Source organism: Penicillium manginii (assembly GCF_028828005.1).
Source record: "Penicillium manginii strain IBT 31320 chromosome Unknown utg000006l:1.0-4164085.0:1.0-4166146.0, whole genome shotgun sequence".
Lineage (NCBI taxonomy): Eukaryota > Fungi > Ascomycota > Eurotiomycetes > Eurotiales > Aspergillaceae > Penicillium > Penicillium manginii.
Genome location: NW_026643107.1, coordinates 1,345,493 through 1,358,407, shown reverse-complemented (window position 1 = coordinate 1,358,407; position 12,915 = coordinate 1,345,493). Strand labels below are relative to the sequence as shown.

General features: G+C 48.6%; 5 protein-coding genes across 5 annotated transcripts; 2 read left to right on the top strand and 3 right to left on the bottom strand.

Moving 5' to 3' along the window:
• Positions 1 to 175: 175 nt before the first annotated feature.
• On the bottom strand, positions 176 to 385 carry N7533_008861 (uncharacterized protein; the record flags this gene model as incomplete). The annotated part of the gene is made up of 1 exon (XM_057105511.1): positions 176 to 385. The coding sequence occupies one exon, from the start codon at positions 383 to 385 to the stop codon at positions 176 to 178; it is 210 nt and encodes a 69-aa protein (XP_056956960.1).
• Positions 386 to 1,717: 1,332 nt separating this feature from the next.
• On the top strand, positions 1,718 to 3,349 carry N7533_008860 (putative hexokinase; the record flags this gene model as incomplete). The annotated part of the gene is made up of 1 exon (XM_057105510.1): positions 1,718 to 3,349. One exon carries the CDS (start codon positions 1,718 to 1,720, stop codon positions 3,347 to 3,349), a length of 1,632 nt encoding a protein of 543 aa, XP_056956959.1.
• Positions 3,350 to 5,864: 2,515 nt separating this feature from the next.
• N7533_008859 (uncharacterized protein) lies at positions 5,865 to 7,557 on the bottom strand (the record flags this gene model as incomplete). The annotated part of the gene is made up of 5 exons (XM_057105509.1): positions 5,865 to 6,178; positions 6,245 to 6,875; positions 6,973 to 7,109; positions 7,171 to 7,302; positions 7,359 to 7,557. 5 exons carry the CDS (start codon positions 7,555 to 7,557, stop codon positions 5,865 to 5,867), a joined length of 1,413 nt encoding a protein of 470 aa, XP_056956958.1.
• A 526-nt stretch (positions 7,558 to 8,083) lies between these two features.
• N7533_008858 (SDR family oxidoreductase) lies at positions 8,084 to 9,396 on the bottom strand (the record flags this gene model as incomplete). Its single annotated transcript, XM_057105508.1, has 2 exons — positions 8,084 to 9,306; positions 9,366 to 9,396. 2 exons carry the CDS (start codon positions 9,394 to 9,396, stop codon positions 8,084 to 8,086), a joined length of 1,254 nt encoding a protein of 417 aa, XP_056956957.1.
• Positions 9,397 to 10,810: 1,414 nt separating this feature from the next.
• N7533_008857 (inorganic phosphate transporter) lies at positions 10,811 to 12,547 on the top strand (the record flags this gene model as incomplete). The annotated part of the gene is made up of 1 exon (XM_057105507.1): positions 10,811 to 12,547. The coding sequence occupies one exon, from the start codon at positions 10,811 to 10,813 to the stop codon at positions 12,545 to 12,547; it is 1,737 nt and encodes a 578-aa protein (XP_056956956.1).
• Between the last annotated feature and the right edge of the window lie 368 nt (positions 12,548 to 12,915).

Below are 12,915 nucleotides of genomic sequence, written 5' to 3'. Positions count from 1 at the left end.
CCCCTACCCCTTACCCCCAGTCCGTGCTTCCCTGTGACAGCCGACCATTTACGGGGGCCGGTCGGATCGGATCAGATCAGATCAGGTCGTGAAGAACAGCCTATTGACTGGGCCGTATGTGAAGATGTAACTTTGCCTGCAGAGGGTTTCCACCCCTGTCGCGCTCGCACCGGGCTTATCCGTGGCGATCGGCTTCATCCTCGTGGCGGCGAATTCGGAGTCGGACAGAAGGCATGGCAGGGCGGGTCGCGGCATAGCTGGCCATGCCCTGCACTGCCACGCCATGGCGCGTGCCACAGCAACATCGGATGTTCGGGCGAAGATGGACGTGGTCGCCGAGAGTTGTCCTAGGTGCCGTTGTGATGGATGTGGATCGCCAATCCATTGGCATTGGAACAAAAGAGTTTCGGTCCCATGGCCTCTGGCTTGGACTGGCTGCTACGATGACCGGGCTACGACTCCGAAGGCGATGGTTATGATTATGATGATGTGATGTGCCGTTTTGACGGGGTTGATGTCATGTTGTTGTGGAGCATTCTTGAAGAAAGTCAAATGCACCGGTTGGCAGTACCTGGCTTCAAGGGATACACCTTGGCAGCTCTATGTCCACAACTATAGGCATCGAGATTGTCGGCAGAGTGTGGAGTATAGGTATGAATGGGATCACTTGGTGATGTTGCTGCAAAGAAGGACACTATAGTGTCTGGCATTGGATTGAAGTGTGGTTACATGCAACTGCATCGACCATCAGATCCTAAAAGGGGACGATGGCCGGAGGGATGTTTCAGAGTATGAAATATGGGATGGAGATACTACTTGACAGCAAAACAAGGTATAACTAATAGCTACTGACTCCAATAGTCTACACTACTGTACAGTCTTTGTACAATCGGGGACCCATACAGTTTTGTAGTTAGGGGGGGGTTCCACATGAGTGTAACCGTCCCGACCAGTTGGGGCCGACTACCACCGTTGCACTCAAGGGGGTCATCGAGTATGTGCATACCACTGGATACCGTCCCTGGCGAGGTATGGTGTATTGTATGGATCATGGGGGATTTGAAAAAGCAATAATCATATTCAGGCAGAATCAAAAGAGGGGAAGAATAGAATACTCCGTAGGATCGATCTGATAACTGATCGAGAAGTCATTTAATAATGTACTCATGGTAATCACAATACCAGGTACTTGATACCACTCCTTCCATCGTCCTCTACAGTGGCACCCTACGGTACACATCTGTACCATACAATACGGTAATCCACCGACTTCAAGTTGCACTCCGGTGACACTCCAAGAATGGGCCAATGTTGATCCATGCTTCGTCCCTTCTTTGGTGGGGATCTCGTCTTTCTCTTTCTCTCTCTGCGACTCTCTTCTACACTCCCACTGTTCCGATCCACCTACGCTACTCCGTGGGAGTGTCACCTTGTCCTTGCTCCCTATAACTTCCATCCCGCGATTATCCTGAAAATCAAGACTTGACCTGCCTTGACGCCCATGATTCCCTCCCACCTCCATTCTTGCAGTCCTTTGCTGCTGTGAACTCAATCACCACCAGTTCCAACTACGATCCCTCCACTGGGAATATCTTAATCCCACCACCCTCCCTTCGGTCCCGAGCTCACTTCGCCTCTCGACTTGCCTCACTCAGCCTCAGCCTTGCTCACCCTCAACAACCTCCAACCTACGACCCCCTCCCTTACACTTTCCACCATGGCGGCCCCGCTGGTCAAAGTCTTGCATCGCCTGCAGGAGCTCTTCCAGAACGTGGTGTCTGCACTCGAAACAATGATCCTCTTCCCCTCCCTCTTCCGCGGCTTTTCGCCTCGTCGCAAGAAGCCCTTCCTTGGCGCTCACTGGCGTCGCCGTACCCTCGACGATTTCGCCATTGAGGTCGAGAACCTCTTCTCAGCACCGCTCTCCACCGATAAGATGATTGACATGTCGAAGATGATCCGCAGCCAGTTTCGTGATTGTCTCCAGAACAGCCCATACTGCATGCTCCCCTCATACACACACGCCCTACCCACCGGTTTGGAAACGGGAATGTACCTGGCGCTGGACGTTGGAGGATCAACATTCCGGGTTGCGTTGATTGAATTGTCGGGTCCCGATAAGGAAATGCGCATTGTCAAGGTCAACTCTTCATACATTGATAATACTGTAAAATTGCTGGAGGGAACCAAGTTCTTTGACTGGATGGCCAATAATATCGACACTGTACTGAAAGAAGTTGGTGCTGATTACGGACGTGGCGAGGCGCCTTTATCCATTGGATTGTCCTGGTCCTTCCCCATCGATCAGACGTCCGTCCGCAGTGGAAAGGTCATTCAAATGGGCAAGGGATTCCGTTGCTCCGATGGAACGGAGGGTATGGATCTCGGTCAATTATTGACAGAATCCTGCCGCAAGCGCGATTTGAATGTTGAAATGGCCGCCATTGTGAACGATAGCTCCGCTGCCCTCCTCTCGCGCGCCTACGTTGACCCCAAGACTCGCATGTCTCTCATCCTGGGTACTGGTACCAACATGGCGATCCATTTCCCCGTCCACGAGATCGGCAAGGACAAATTTGGCACCCGCCCCGAGGGTTGGTTCGACTATGCGAAGCACGTTATCATTAACACCGAAATGAGCATGTTTGGAGGTGGCGTCCTTCCCATGACCCGTTGGGACGATGTCCTCAATCGCACTCATCTGCGTCCCGACTACCAACCCTTGGAATACATGATTACTGGTCGCTATCTCGGAGAGATCGTGCGTCTGATCATCGCCGAGGCCGTCAATACCGCTGCTCTGTTCGGCGGCGAGCTCCCCCACTCCATGCGCGAGCCCTATTCCTTCGACACCAGCATTGTCGCATTCATCGAGGAAGACTCCTCCGTCTCCATGGCTGCCTCCGCCGCTCTCCTTCAAAAGGAACACACTTTCCCTAGCTACCCATCTGTCGACGACCTCCGCTTCGTCCGACGCATCTGTCAAAATGTCTCGCGCCGCTCAGCCGGATACCTCGCAACTGCCATTCACAGCATGTGGTGTCTCAGCAACGAGGTCGAGTATCCCAACAGCACCAAGACTGATCCTCTCGCCAAAGAATCTCCCGAAATCACTGTCGTCGAGAGCGACGATGCAGACAAGACAATGACCATCGCCTGCGACGGCACTGTCATCAACAAGTACCCCGGCTTCCGCGACACGTGCCAGAACTACCTCGACCAACTCGCCAAACAAAGCCACCCATCCACCTCCTCCCCGATTCGTCTCGAGGCCGCGCACGAGAGCGCCATCCTCGGCGCAGCAGTCGCGGTCGCCGTTGCGGTGGCCGAGTCGGATGAACAGAGGTAGATACACATCGATCTTTCAAAAAGCGTCTCCAGTTCGACGAATTTACACGATGCACGAATCCCTGCATAGAAAAATCCTCTACCTACACACCCTTCCTCCTTCTCTGTCACTTTTCTTCCTCTCCTCATCATCGCTCACGGCGTTGAGCCACATCTTTATTGCCCACGTTTATCTCGATTGTCGCTCCGGGTGGCTTCTTGCATGATTTATTTCTTATCTTCATAGGGTGGCGCCGGGTGGGATCGAGTCGAGTTGCTGAGAAGTTCCGGCTAGCCAGCTGGCTCCGGGAATGAGATGAGTAGTCCTTCTTCCTCACTCACTCACTCAGTGATCTGTTTCCCCCACACCCGGAATAATTCATGGTCCCTTCTCCCTGTCCCACAATTACTATTAGCATTTGCGAGGTGTTATCTTTCTTTTACTGTTGCATGGGTCTACGGTTTCTATCGAGTTCAATTTCTATCACGCGTTTTTCTCTTTTTCTACTTTCTCTCTCATTTCTCGCACGGCGGTGTTCGGATTTTCATCTATTACTAGTAACTCGTGCCCTTGTATTACTTGGGCCCCCGGCTGGGTCTTTTCGATCATGATAGGCCTGTCCTGGTTTCTCGGAAGGGAGAGGAGGCGTTTAATGTCTAGGAAATTATTACTCTACTGCCTTGTATTCAAGATTTCAATTGGTTTGCAAGATCGTAGTTTTTTTGGAGCGACATTTGCTCGTTTGATCTTCTTGGAAGCTACTAGCGACAACTTGAAAGCACCATCCCACCCTATATGTCTCTATAGGTACGTAATAGATACACGAGCCATCTTGAAAGCCTTGGAACTCGAACCCAGGAGGCCTGGACTCGGGGAGATTCTCTAAGGTTGTGGGAAGGCAGCGAGTGCCTGTGAGCAAGTCAGTTGGTATCTCTTCCCAGTCGTCACCTAAAACATAAACGCCGGGTTAAACGTGGCCATCGGGTTTAGCATAATCGCTGAGTCATCGAATATCGTCGCGCCATAATCTGGTGAGCATCTATGCCTGCAGGTTGTTGGCCTTGATGTAAAGCTTGAAGTTGGAACCGGTCGAGGTTGCTCAGCGCTGGGGGCAGGTTTCGGCTTCGGTTTTAGTTTCGGCGCCTTGGGCTTCTCTGTTCTCGTACGCTTTTTTCTCTCTCGTCTATGTACTTTCGGCGGGCTAGCTCTATGTACCTTTGGCGGGCTAGCAGTACTAATAGTACTAGTATCAGGTAGTCGACGATGTTTCTGAGGGCGAAGCTTCAAGCAAGCAACACGCAGGTTCTGGTAGAGATGATTCAATCGAAAACGAATTTTGCCACGGTTCCTCTGATCTCCTGCTGTGATCTCCGAGTCATCGCTGGCAGTCTTTTTTGGAGATTTTGTTTTTCGACCATGATCAACGGCTGGGCTTTTTTGAAGCAGTTCTGGTGAACGCAGACTCCGAGGCGGAGATCCTTGTCGGATTTGTTTCGGATAGAGTAATGGGGAGATGTATCTCACGGAGAAGCGCGTGCATGTTTCCTTGAAGCGTAATCTGTCGGCTGCTGAGAGGCACCCAAAAATTATGTCCACTATTTCCGGGGGCAGTCCTTGGAGTGTGGGTCTCGCTGGGGTGTAGATGGGCGGGCGTGTGATGACATCGGTGCGAGCTTGCCCACCTCCGTGGTCTTGAAGTTTCAGTTCAAGTTTTCTCAGAGACCACTACCAGCGGACTCGAACCCGAAGTTGCTTGAAGATGAGAGATATGGCCAAATATGGTATAGTTTAACCTTAGAAACTACTATTTCCTTGATGAGATATTTGTAAGATCTGAAGGCGCGTGCAGTGAAGATGTATTATTAGCACTAATATGTCAGGAACGACGAAAATTGACATCCGCCTTCATTTTAGGCTCCGATCTTTACTATTAGTCGCGGAAAAGAAGTGTGTATGATGATGGTGCTGCCGAGTCCGAATCGGGAAATCGGATAGAGCCACTCATCATTAGTGCATCATCTTCTTCACTTTATGCCACAGTCACTCTATGCCACAGTGAACGGAAATCGAGACCTTCTCATTATGATACTTGCATTTTGGTAACCACCACACGCTACTAAAACTGGCGTATGTCTCTCGGTGATTCTTCCAAACCAAAAGTGCCAAGAAATGAGATGGCCGATGGTTTCCGGTTGAGGGCGGCTGTGATGCCTGAGGCATATGCCCTCAACGAGAAGTTATATGACAATTATCTTTGTGTGAGGGCTCTTGCAATTTGGCATTTCATCTGGATATGAAAGGATCATGAATTGACACGTAACCGCTACTGAAATCTCCACGCGGGCCTTTTCTCCGAAAATAGTCTGTCAAGCTCCTCCGCAGATTTCCCCTTTGTTTCGGGCACTTCCAACCATATCCAAATGAAGCTCAGCAAGCAAAGACCAAGCCACACAAAAGCTGCCTTGCCGCCAAGATTAGCTAGTAAATGATATACGCTTGTCAACAGGCATTCTTCTAAGTGCGAGTCATGCAGCATCTAGCCAAAATAAAATCGCTCACCTTGATCAGTATTGATGAGGTAAGGGGTGGAAAAGCTCAAGGACCAGCTCACAACGGCGTTTGTTACCATGGCTAATCCTTGGGTATGAGATCTAAGCTCTAAGGAGCTTATTTCAGAACACATGCTCCAACAGACTGCACCGATTGTTGGGGCGTGTAGACCTATGGCGAAATTCATAGTATACGCCATGAAAAGTAAGGATACGCGTGTTTCGAAACATCCTGCCACTCCGGTGCTCAGCAGAAGAGCGCTATTTAGTACTGTCCCAACGAGTAAAAGTCGGCGTCTCCCTGTCATGGAAATCGTGTTAACAATGGACTTTTAGGAAGATAAGCGATGAAGGAAATGTGACATACCGATGTAAGACATAAGAATCCATGATAGCATATTACCGAGTAGAGCAACTCCAAAGCTAGCTACTGCCAGCTTAAACGTGAGCTGAACATCGAGTCCACAAATTCCCAAGAAATAGAGGGATTGGGAATAGAGTGCTATTCCTGCAAACTGTTGAACCAAAAACATCCCACAAGCAATACGAGTTCTTCGAAAGTCGGTGCTTTTAAAACAACTAGAATATCCGGGTGCATTCTCAGTAGATCGTAGTTGACGCTCTTGCTCAATTGTTCCTTTGAGAAATTCCATATATCCCTTCGTCATGGCCGGGGACTTAGCGTATAGCTTTTGAATATTTGCCTCGGCTGCTTTGTATTTGTTCTTCCGTATTAGATACCAGGGGCTTTCGGGAAGAATCAGAGCGAAAAGGAGTATCGCGCAAGGGAAAGCCCATTGAGCGGCGAAGGCAATTTTGTACGAATCTGGAGTGAGGATGCCGATCCTCGTACTCCCAATCGCCATTGCAGCTAACTGCCCGCTGTTCATGAAAAAGTTGATCGCGGCGGTAAGAACAGGTCGTAGAGGCAAGGGTGAGATTTCGGAGGTATAAGTAGAAGCGAGTGCTAGGAAAAATCCCAAAGCGAGTCCATTAACCTGGTTTTTTAGTTTGCTTCTTGATCACCCAGAATCAAGTCTCCAAGGGCAAGAAAATGCAACACAGACTTTTAGCTGGGGTAAGAACAAAGCTTACCATTTTTCCAGCTAGGAGCATCCCGTGTTGGGAAGCTGCGTACTGTAGACCTATACCGAGGATAGATAAGAGGCAGCCAAGAATAAACCCTGACCGTCGCCCAGCTCTGTCAGAAAACCAGCCACATAACAGACTTCCTAAAGGGATGATCAATATTCGTAGCCGATCTTGCTTTCTGGGACAGGAACTGATTTATACCCAAGCTCATCCCGAGAAAAGTCATAGCAGACCATAGAGCGTTCCAGGTAGCAGGAATGAGAAACTCGCCATTATACTCGTATCCAAATTCCATTTTAAAACCTGGCATTGCCATTATGACTGCATTTATGGCTAGAGAGTTGGATAAGTAATCTGTAAAGTTCAGGCCACGAACAAGCTTAGCATACCAATGTCAAAGCCCCAAAGAGCCGAGTTGACACAAGCACCTAGGCTAAATAGAACAACTCTGGGATTTTCCTTTGCTGACTGCCATGCTGACATAGTCTGAACCTTGATTGGTGTAGTCCCCGGGGCTCCTGTATGCGTCTCGGGAGCCTCACGGGCCTCGCTTGAGGTCTTCCTGATCGAACTGAAAGAATCCTTCATTTTGAGATAGCACTAGGTGCACTCAGATATGATCTTGAATAGAGACTTTTAAAATGAGCAGATGGAAGTAGGAAATTTCGGCGACGGAGAACGTACATTATTTATCTAATGGGGTTCGGAGTAACATCTTTGTGCTACTTTCCGAACCTAAGATGATTCAAGTCAAGGAAGGTGGGAGAATCGAGATATTAGAACCTTGAGAGAATGTCAGACCCTGGCAAAAGGAGGGTCAAAACCTGATAGTGGTAGGCTACGTTATCGCACAATCTACTTAAAATGACTTCGAATCTACTCTTGGGGAATGTACGGCCGGTTAATTAGCTGCAGTCAGATGTTTTATCGCTGAGAGATTCAAACCTTACGAGGCTCGTTTTGCTTCCAAGGGTTGGAAGGTAAGAATCTTATAATTTGAATAAAGCTTTTATTTAAAATGTAACTAACAAGAAAAAACAATCTCATCCACTGGAATTCGGTTGGTTTCTGAGTCACATTGCTTTTAACTGAATTATTCGATGGCCTTCAAACCCTAGTAATCGTGTTTCAGCTGCTGGAGTGGAGGTAAAATACCGGCTTCTTCGAGCCGCTCGAATGTATCAACCAGCTCATCCCAAGTATCTGCATATCCAGTCCAGCCTAACTTTCTGGCCTTGCTCATGCTGCCGATACAATTCCAATCTCGCCCAAGCACAAAAGTGAGGAAGTCCCATGTGGCCTTCTCCCAGGCCATTTGGTCAAGGCCATACTGCTTCCGTAATCTTGCCCAGATTTCATTCACATCGGAACGTTTGGCCCATTTCTCTGGATCAATCTGTAAACGTAGAGTTGGTGCATCCGTCGCTATCGGATCCTTTGCGAGGCCCATGTTCTTGGCATGAAGAATCAAGGGATGCTGTGTATTCTTCAATTGTATAGTTGATGACTCATAGTCTTTGAAGCCACTGTTTGAAAACATTTGATCGGGGATCTTGCAACCGAATCGCTCGGCTAGCTTGGGCCACAAATTTTGGAACGATTCCGAATCTCCGTTCGTCACATTGAAAATTTCATTTCCAGCGCCCGCAGCTTTAGCAGCCCACAGGCAAAACTGTGCATGAAGATTGGCAGATGTCCAAGTGTTGAATGTGAGGTAATTATCTTTGTTTCCGGGGAAGGGTAGCTCGGAACCTGGCGAAGCTTTGCAAACCACACAGTAAAGGCCGATGGCAGTGGCTTCATTCATAAAGTTTCCTTTTGCAAATCCTAGCACATCTTCAGGGAGTGTACATACCCATTCCCAGTTGCCCGCTTTTGCTGCCTTTGCAAGGATCTGCTGTTGCGTGTAGTAGAAGATTGGCGGCCAAGAGACGCCCCCTGCGCTATCCAATAAAAGCGGGTCGCTTTCAAGTGATGGCTGCTTGACACGTCCAAGATGGACGCCATATTGTTTGAATCCGCAAGTGAGAACGAAGCGCTTGATGTGCTTGTCTTCACCCATTTTGGTCAAGGCCGACAAGAAGCTGGATAGCATGGCCGCATTGATCCGATCAGTCTCGCCGGGATCGTCGTTTGGTAGGTATGCGCAAAAGAAGATGTGTTCGGCAGAAACTCCCGCGAGGTCTTTCGCCATGTGGTCTGAATTTCCTTGGAGGTCGAGATGAACATGTTGAACCTTTGGGTGGTCGAGCCCTGCATTGCTTCGGGAAAGACTGTAGATTTTCGTGTACGAAGGGTCCTTGATGAGATGTCTCACAATCTCACTTCCGGTAATACCTAGGCATTCATCAGCCCGCGAGCTTCGGTCAGTGTTGTACCGTCTTTGATTTTCGTACCGGTGGCACCTGTGACGATTGCAGCTGGCATTTTCACGTTTTCAGGCAAGCAATTGCTCCAGGACTTTAGAAAACATTGACAGAATGATCATCTGAATATATTAGTAGTCGGGGTTGGCTAAGACTGACGTAGCTTTGGAACTCAATAAAATGCGCGATATGTGTATAATACGTCATCTATCGGTATCCGTACTCTGAGTCGGAGACATGATTCAGCCAATGCGGTCGCAGTCGGCATCCAACTGATCCTTCTAGTTTTGACGGAAAGGCAGATATGGTATGAACTTGAAGTGGTGATTGTACCAGAGAGAGCAGAGGATAGAGAGCGAAGCTACCTCGAGACAGACTGATTTTACGGCATGTCGATCTTGGCGCCTCAGGCATCAATATCTCAACATTTCAAAATTTGATACTATCATTATGATAGATTCAAAGGGTAAACTAGGTATGACAACCTTGATATGAGAGTATATGCAGCTTGCACCTGGCCACTGGAACCTTGGAATGCTAATGATGCTATCGAAGGATATCCATTAAAGGGTGCCCAGGTGTTGATCGAGCTTGATGTGATGTCTAAGAGGAGGTTTCTTAAAAATAGATCAGTCTGGTCAATTCGACGGATTGAATGGGATTTACGGACCTGCTATCAAATTTGAATATCAGCACTCTATTATCGGAGATGAACTGATATTTCTTAGAATTGATGCCTTACCATCCCGAGTCGATGAATTTGCATCTAAAGTATCGTGGTTGATTCGGTTAGTTTGCCACTCTAGATGAATTTCAATTCAAAGTATTCTCTGATATGAAGATAATCCATTACATGCTGGTAACAATGGTTAGGACCAGAATCATTGTCGTTCTATCTGGTTCTGGAACGGCGGACATTTGGGGCAGTGCTATCTATCCACTTTCCGCCGAGACGTCCGCCCAGCGGACCAAGACCCCCAAGACCTCGGCGCCGAGCAGCAACAGATAATATTATCGAATTCTCATTCAATCACATTTGCCCAGTAGAAAACGTGTTCTTCAGTAAAATATTATAGGCTGCGGAGCCCCATTTCATATCTGCTCGTCGCCAAGTGATGAGCTCAGTCCGCCCTTGGCATCTTCTCGGCGACAACATCTTCCTCCTACCGGTAGTGAATGTTCGTATGATGGCGAATGAGTCGGACCAGTAGTTGTGAACTTCGCGTTGCACCTTGCTTGTCATGCCATTGTCATAGGCCGAAACTCATATATTGGCGAGCTGAATTTCCACTCGGCGGACCTCGAGCCAAGTGCCCGTGGACCTTCGCTCTTATTGAGCCTTGGCGATGCATGTGGGCTAACAGAGTCCTATAAAACATGTCCTGTCGACTGCATATATTTTCCTCTGGTTCACTTATCACAAACATTTCAAATTCTCATCGTTTTTTCCTCCCGCTTGCGAGGAAGCCGCAGACATGGTGCCGGCAGCTACCGCCAAGTACGATTGGATTCTTGCCCTTACCACAATCGCCTTTGTGTTCAGTGCCTTCGGAAATGGAGCAAATGATGTCGCCAACGCTTACGCCACTTCGATCGCAGCTCGGACCCTACACATGGCCACAGCAGGTGTCCTGGCCATCATCACGGAATTCATTGGTGCCGTGGCAATGGGTGCCAGAGTCACAGATACAATTAAAAATGGAATCATCGACGTTAATAGATTCGAGGGCAAACCAGGTGGTCTCATGCTGGCCATGGGCTGCGCCGAGATTGGCAGTGCCTCATGGTTGATGTTTTCCACAATTGTTGGCTTCCCCGTGTCAACGACCCAGACCATCGTCGGTGCCCTCATCGGTGTCGGTTTCGCATCTCAGGCTTCAATCAGCTGGGCTTGGGAAAAAGGAAGTGTATCTCAAGTGGCTGCATCATGGGGCATTGCTCCACTTATCGCTGCTGCATTCTCCGCGCTTATTTTTGGAACCCTCAAGTATGCGGTACTTGAGCGACACGATTCGTTCAAATGGGCCATGCGTCTCATACCATTCTACCTGGCTATGACTGGTGCCATCTTGGCTCTTTTCATTGTCGTCGAGGCCCCAACTGCACCTTCTCTGGAAGAATTCGGAGCCGGCAAGGCGGCTGGAATCATCCTCGGCGTCTTCTTTGGCTGTCTTCTCGTCGCTTATGTCTTCTTCGTCCCATATTTCCATCGCCGGATCGTTAAAAATGATCCCCAAATCAGATTCTACCATGTTCCTCTCGGACCCCTGCTTTTGAGAGAAGATCCGCCTCTCTATTTCCCCAGTACTAGGGAATCAGCAGTTACCAGCTATTACGAAGACGCTTATGGCGAGGTGCGAGCAGGACAGAAAGACATGGCAAAGAACCAAACTACTACAAATGCGGATTCTGTGCTTCCTTCGCCTGAAATTGCACCAAAACAACAAACCGAGCGGCCCGATGACGACGAAGAGAAGAAGTTGGATTCCACACCTACTCCAGCAAAGAAGCCGCGCAAGAAACACCTTGAGCCGAAAGAAAGGTATCTTGACCCGATTGAGAACCTCTCTTGGACCGATCCCAAAAGGTACTGGGGTTATACCAAGTGGCTGCTTCTGCAGGGAGTGACAAGGGACGTTGTCACTCACGACTCTCCTGAACTACGCGCCATCCACGCCCGGGCGCATCGATACGACGATCGGGTAGAGCATCTATGGACATATTGCCAAGTCGTGTCAGCCATGATGATGTCAATTGCACACGGTTCGAATGATGTCGCTAACGCTGTTGGACCCTGGGCTGCCGTATACAGCACCTACCACGCAGGTGTTGTGGAAACCGAAGCCCCGACACCAGTCTGGTTTCTCGTCGTAGCTGGATTACTTCTGGGTCTCGGGTTCTGGTTCTATGGGTACAACATTGTCCGCGCGCTTGGTAACAAAATCACCCAGATGTCCCCGACTCGTGGTTTCAGTGTTGAACTCGGTGCGGCTATCACTGTACTACTGGCTTCAAGACTCGGTCTCCCTGTTTCAACTACCCAATGCCTCACTGGTGCCGCGATGGGTGTGGCTTTAATGAATTATGATCTTGGAGCTGTCAATTGGAGACAGCTAGCTTTCATTTTCGGTGGCTGGGTTCTGACCCTTCCTTGCGCAGGTCTCATTTCTGGATCGATCTGCTTGATGGCATTGAACACACCCCATTTATAGCATACTAGTAATTATCTGTGAAGACTTTGAATTTCAAGTTTAATTTGAAAATTTCGAATTTCCAAGGTTCAATTTCCAAGGTTCTCTGAGTTAGTAGAAGGATGGATCCAAACTGTCACACAAGTCAAACTTGAACTTGAAAGTTTTTTACTTTCTCAACCTTGGAAATTTTTCGTCGTTTTTGTGCCAGTGGTTTCATTACCACCACCGTGACCCAGGTACTGTAGATTGTAAATAAATTCTAATTCAAGTACTACATTCCAGGCCTTCGAAATTCATTTCGTTGATACTGATAATAGGACGAAGCTCCTGACATAAATTCGCTAGGATCTCAACTGGGAGATAAGCATTATGTTCATTATATTCAA